The 6000-nt window shown below is 41.9% G+C and overlaps 1 protein-coding gene across 1 annotated transcript in view; it reads right to left on the bottom strand.

Annotated features, from left to right (window-relative positions):
- Positions 1-2189: 2189 nt before the first annotated feature.
- The window catches only part of KCNK13 (potassium two pore domain channel subfamily K member 13), an 89275-nt gene continuing 85464 nt past the window's right edge, over positions 2190-6000 (bottom strand). Inside the window, exon 2 of the mRNA XM_061611943.1 lies at positions 2190-5404. Coding sequence (XP_061467927.1) covers positions 4515-5404 — 890 coding nt within the window. The 3' untranslated portion in view covers positions 2190-4514. The remainder of the gene's footprint in view (positions 5405-6000) is intronic.

Genomic DNA, 6000 nt, shown 5'->3' with positions numbered 1-6000 from the left:
CCACCCACTGGGTCAAACTCTCTTCTCATTCATTGATTCTTCCCTACAAAACGTCCAGCTCATCCTAAGGAGAATTTACTTGGCTTTATGAACTCACAAGCCAACGTCCAATGAACATAGCTGGAAAGGCTTTTATTCATTCACTGTATTTCCGATTTATGTAAATCCATTTATGTCCAATTACTGCCATGCAAACATTATCAGCTTTAATAGCTTTGCACAGGAGTAAAATGAAGTCAGGACATGGCTGTTTTTTCCCCTGCAAACACTTCCCTTTCCATTTAATATCTCTGCTCTGCTGTTCTCTAATGTAAAAAAGCTGTCCTCCAGCCATTATTGATCCATCTAATTTCCTGTTTCCATGTTTCTCGCGCCATTAAAACAGTTCTCATTTAGGTCCCCACCTGTTCATAATGAGCACTTGGTTGGTTTCATTTAGCAGAATTAGGAGTTTCCATCTTTCCTAATCAAAACCCTGTCATTATCATCACCAAGAGCCGTGAAATAAGTTGGGGGTAAAGTTACATGAATGTTAAAGAGGAACTTGTCAGTGTTTCATGTCCACGAAACTCTTTGAAAAATTGTCACTGGAATCCATTTTAAACTGAATTCATTTGTTATTAACCTTTTACTGTATGGCATGACCCAAAGTGTGGGTTTGTTCAAACTCTCCCAGGTGCTTAATCCTATTTTTGTGTACAGAGGGATTTCAGTGTTAACTTTGGTTGTTGTAATAACTTCATAGAACAGTAGTTAGCATACAAAATCTATAACATCTGCTATCCTACCACAGTGCAGGACCACTCAGAACTGACTGGTTTTTTTGGAGGGGGGCGCTCCAAAAAACTGACCAGGCTAGCAGTTTAATCTTATTTAACACTGGCAATGCAACCTTTTTTGGGGGTAAGACTCTTAGTGGCCCTCTCCCTCTCTGAGAACTTCTCTGTTGTGGCCCCTAGACTATGGAATGTCCTCCCTTGTAAGGTAGATCAGCCCCCTTTTCATTTTTAGAAGGCTGCTGAAAACCCATCTTTCTATGCAAAGATTTGGTTAACTTTCTATTTATTTTATTTATTTAATTAAGCTTATATACCGCCCGACTAGCAACAGCTCTCTACACTTTATGCCATTATACTGATGTTTTTAAGGATTTATGTTTGGTTTTTGTATGTTTGAATCTGTGTGATTTTACGTATGCTTTGTATTTTTAAATCTATATAATCCACCTCAGGACCGCATTCCGGGTGACAGGTGGATACTATTACTACTATCCAGGGCTGACCAAAGACACTTTGCTGTCTGAGGTAAAGGCAAAAATAATACCCCCTCCCATCTCATGTACAAAAGCTGACCAGGCAGTTAATCTTATTTTAACACTGGCAATGGGACAGTGGTCTCCAGGGCACCTGAAGGCAGAGGCTACCTTAGGGCCACCTGGTGCACTCCCTGCTCTGGCCACTCCCTGCTCTGTAGTGTTTGCTGCCTGAGGTGGATGCCTCAGTCTGCCTCCTGGTAGGGCTGGCCCTGCCTTACCTGTTGTCTTCCTCTGGGTCCACTCCACACACAGCAGGTGAAAGCCCCCCCCAATCATCCATCAATCCGACTCAGGCAGATAGTTCTTTCTGACCCCACACATTGGGGGGGGGTCACAAGCAAAACTCACCCACTGAGTTTTCCTATTGGATATTTTCTTTTCGGGGTGTGGGGGCATAGCTACACTAGACTCAATCTCTTCATCCAAGTTGTGGCAGTTCCTAGTGCTCTGAAGGAAGAAGGGCAAAGCCCAAGCTCATATATATGGGAAGGAAAAGTCCTTCCTGACCGCAGAGAGGCCTCTGAACAGGTAATCAGTCAGTCTTAAACTGAGTGAGGCTTTTTAACCCCACAACTTGATATGAGATTCATATTTTATACTGCTAGTAGCTAAACATTCTGATTTGCATCCTTTAATGTACTGATGTCTGCTGTGTAGCCATTTTTCAACATCCTCTTTAAAGAGCTCTCCTCCACCTGTTCAAAGGGACACAGATATTGCTTACATCACACACCTTTGCCTCTTACTTTTTGCATTAGGTTGGACACACAAGACTTGTCGCCCCCTCTAACATTCTCTACTATGTTATCCCCACTAATATACCAATACAGTACTATCATATCACCTTCTTTCTTTTTCCTAAATGAAATGATCCACTCTTTATTCATAAGATTTCTGTTCCAGTTACAATTCCAGTTGTTCTTCTTTCCATTGTGTGTAGCCTGAATGCATTCTTCTCAGATACTGCTGACCAAAATAGAACATAGTATACAACATGCAGCCCTCATCAGGGCCTAATACAAAGTTACTGAAATTGCTCTACACTTACTAGAAATATCTCTTATTATATTGGCCCCTCTTGCAGCTGCATCACATTATCATTGTCTTGTGATCAACCAATACCCTGAGATCATTTTCTCTGTGGGTTGCTTTCAGTTACTAACTCTGCAGATAACAAACATCTTTTATTGTTTGCTTCCAAATACATAACCTTACATTTTGCAATGCTGAATTTCATTCCATTTATATCACTTCAGTCATCCAATTAGTCCTGTATAATTTCTCAATCCTTCCGAGAATTACAGTGCCTTCTAAGTTGGAGTCATATTCAAGTTCCAACAACACATTCCCACTTTCTTCCTGTGGTTATTAATAAAAATGTTTCGGTAAAACAAGCCTTACTAGGTATCCCAAAGGACCTTCACTGGCTCTTTCCAACTTGAAACCTTTCTGTTTCACAATTCTCTTAGTCTAAAAGTTATAAAGCAACTGCCTAGATACTAAAATTCCAGTGTTAGTTTCTCCAGTTCCTTCCTAGTGGCATACTATAATTTGGGTTGACTGTAAATAGCAAGTTTATGAATTTATTTTAGCATGTGTTTGCACTTGATAATGTTCGTGCTTTTCTATTTTGCCATCCCCTTTTGTAGATTTTTGGATAGTAGCCTTCTCAGAGATCTACTGATGGTAGCAATACTAACAATAGATCAAATTTTTGTAATAGAGCATTTGTGGGAAATGCATTTTGAAATCTGGAATGTCTGGTGACTCTGTAAGTTTTGGTTTAAATTTATAGTGGTGTGTCTGATGGCAGAACATGATCTTTGGCCGGATCTTCCCTTATGAGGCAAAGTTCTGACATCAGACACACCTGATCCTAAGATGTGCAGAACAGTGATTTTATGCATGCAATCCCACACATGATCTCATTGCATGCAGATCTAATGATTATGCCTTCCACACATACAACACAGTGCAGGATTCTGATGCACACAGAAAGACAAATGATCTTGATAGCTCAGGGAGAAGAGATCCACTCTCCCATCTCCAAATGCACAAGGCTTTTGCCTTGCAAAAGCACACTACTCAAGTGGTGAGTAGTGTAGACCCAGTAGAGAATGTCAGGATTCACTTCTGAACTCCAATGCAAATGATTTTTTTCAGGGTAGCTAACCTGGTGCTTTCTATATGCTAATGGACTCCCACTCCCATCATTCTTTACCACTAGCCATGGCAGCTGGGGCTGATGGGAACAGAAGTCCAACAGCATCTGGAAGGCCATAGGTTAGCAACCCCTGGGCTATTCAGTTCTGAACATAGTTGTGATTAACTGTCCACCTCTGATCGGTGTGGTTGCCTCCTGCACCTTCTCACACATGGTACTATTATTGCCCTGCACTTCCAGCATCTCTGGATTGGAGCTACTATTTTAACTTTAATTGCTTGCTCTTTTGAGCATGGGGTTACCCACAAGATGTTGCAATGGATTCATTTTAGCTTTTGATTAGAAACACAGGGCATTTAAACAAAACAAAGAAACTGAATGCAAAATTAATTCCACAGAGAATGTGGCAGCCTGAACCTATCAGTGTGCTTCTGACACAAACCAAAGAATGGTTTGCACTGCTTCATCATGTTATGTGACAACCCGCACTTGGCAAATGGGGCATCCAGCTTGCCCCTTATCTGAGGGCTCTTGGGCTGACAGGCAGCTCAAAGGAGGAAGCTGGATAAGCAGCCAATAAGATGAAAGGTAATGTACTGTATAAGTAGTCAATGGCAGCAGGTATGTAAGGTCCTAGTTGCTGGCACAAGGAGACAAGTTCTTCATCATGCCAGCACTAGTACCCTCGATGCTGAATGTGATGAGCTGATATGTTAGCACAGCAGCTTATAGGACTGAGTGTAGCAAAGTAAGCATCTCATGTTTTTTCTCAGCTCAGACTTAAACTTAAATATGTGTTGGAGAAGCTTGTTAATTTCAGCTATGCTACATGACACCATGGGGATCTTCTTTGGCAGGGAATGCAGGGCAAGGGTGGACAGGTGGTGTAGTGCAAAATCCAACAGATATTAATTGCCAGCAACAATACTAAGGACACCTCTTCTGGAAAGTGCCCTGACTGGTTAGTTCTGTCTTTGTGATGACTTTTGATCCTTAATTATCCTGCACTTGCTGATGCACTTCCAGTATTGATGTTTACCTATCTGTACTTGTCTCTGCCAGCCTGTTATTCATAATCCCCAAAGCGCCTACACCACCAGCAAATCCATTATGTCTAGCAGCGGTGCTCATTGTCCTCGGACAGCCATTTGCAGTGTCAGACAACTGTTTTTGCATGATGGCTAGTGACACTTTGTTAGAGGCTAAGAGATCTTTCATCGAGATCATCTCGCCAGACATTCTGCGTCCATCTGTGTCACTCTCTAGGACCCCATCTGACTCAATTGATATGTTGCGTTGGCTCCGGGCAACTCCTGGCACCACAACATTCCTCCGTGACCTGAAGAGTTTTCTTTGGCATCTATGGCATGTGCTTTCCAGTTTCTTTATTATCCAGTTGATAGATTGTTTGATCACAATAGAGATCACGTTAAACAGCGAATACATACAACACACCCCCATGAGCATGAAGATAAAATTGCCAAGTCGGTAAAGGCCTTGGCTGTCGTACTGGGCATTCTGGCTACTCACCAAGTCACCAAAACCAATTGTGCTAAAGGCCACAAAACAAAAATAAAGAGACTCAATGTAAGTCCACCCTTCCATTGGTGTGTACATAGCAGAGGCACAACAGGAAATGATGAGTGATGCAAGGCACAAGATCAGCATGACATAATACACGGATGGCTTCCATCCAGCTAAGCTATCCACTTCAGCATTCCCAGCAACTTGTTGGCTGTCTTGGGTGAGCCCCCCTCTTCTCCTTAGTTGCCTCTCGTGGCAGGACTTCATGACGTAGGCTATGATTGTGATCAAGCGCTCCAGGAACAAGTTGAAGAACAAAATGGTCCCTGCGCAGCCTATAAGGCCATAAAATATCAGAAAAAGTTTGCCTGTGATGGTGGCTGGTGTGCTCATGCCAAACCCTGGAAAACAAACAAACAAACAAAAAGGAGGAGGGAGGAGAGAGAAAGGAAAAAGTCAAATAGGCAACATTTCTCAGTGACAAGGTATTTCAGGGCATGGCACAGAGGAACAAGTGGAAAGAGGTCTCGGTCAGAAAGGAATCTGAAAAGTGCCTCAATGTTTTTATATAATAATCTTTATAGACATGATCTCAGTAGCAGACAGGAATAATTATAATAATAACTGATAATATAATACTTTGAGTGCTTCATAAACATGATCTAGTATTCCTTACAACAACCCTGCAGAGGATATTTTTGCCTCCATACTGTAGATGGGCAGCTGAGTCTGAGAGAGTGGTTTGCCTAATGGCACCTAGTGAGTTCATGGCTGAGGTGAGCAGTAAATTGGAGCTGAGTAGTAACAGCAAGATCTGAGGGGCTCCAGTCATTCAGCAGTTGGGTAGTTAACTTACTGGGCTCCATCCCTCCTATTCTTGTTGAATTTAGAGATTAATCTTAAATCTATTTATTTATTATTACTTTTATCCCCCACCTTTCGTCCAAGGAGCTCAAAGTGGCATATGTGGTTTTCCTCACTCTAGATTGCTTCTTCT

The sequence above is a fragment of the Rhineura floridana genome, chromosome 2, assembly GCF_030035675.1.
Source record: "Rhineura floridana isolate rRhiFlo1 chromosome 2, rRhiFlo1.hap2, whole genome shotgun sequence".
NCBI classification, from domain to species: domain Eukaryota; kingdom Metazoa; phylum Chordata; class Lepidosauria; order Squamata; family Rhineuridae; genus Rhineura; species Rhineura floridana.
Note: the sequence above shows the minus strand (reverse complement) of the source record. Positions and strands in the feature narration are given on the sequence as shown.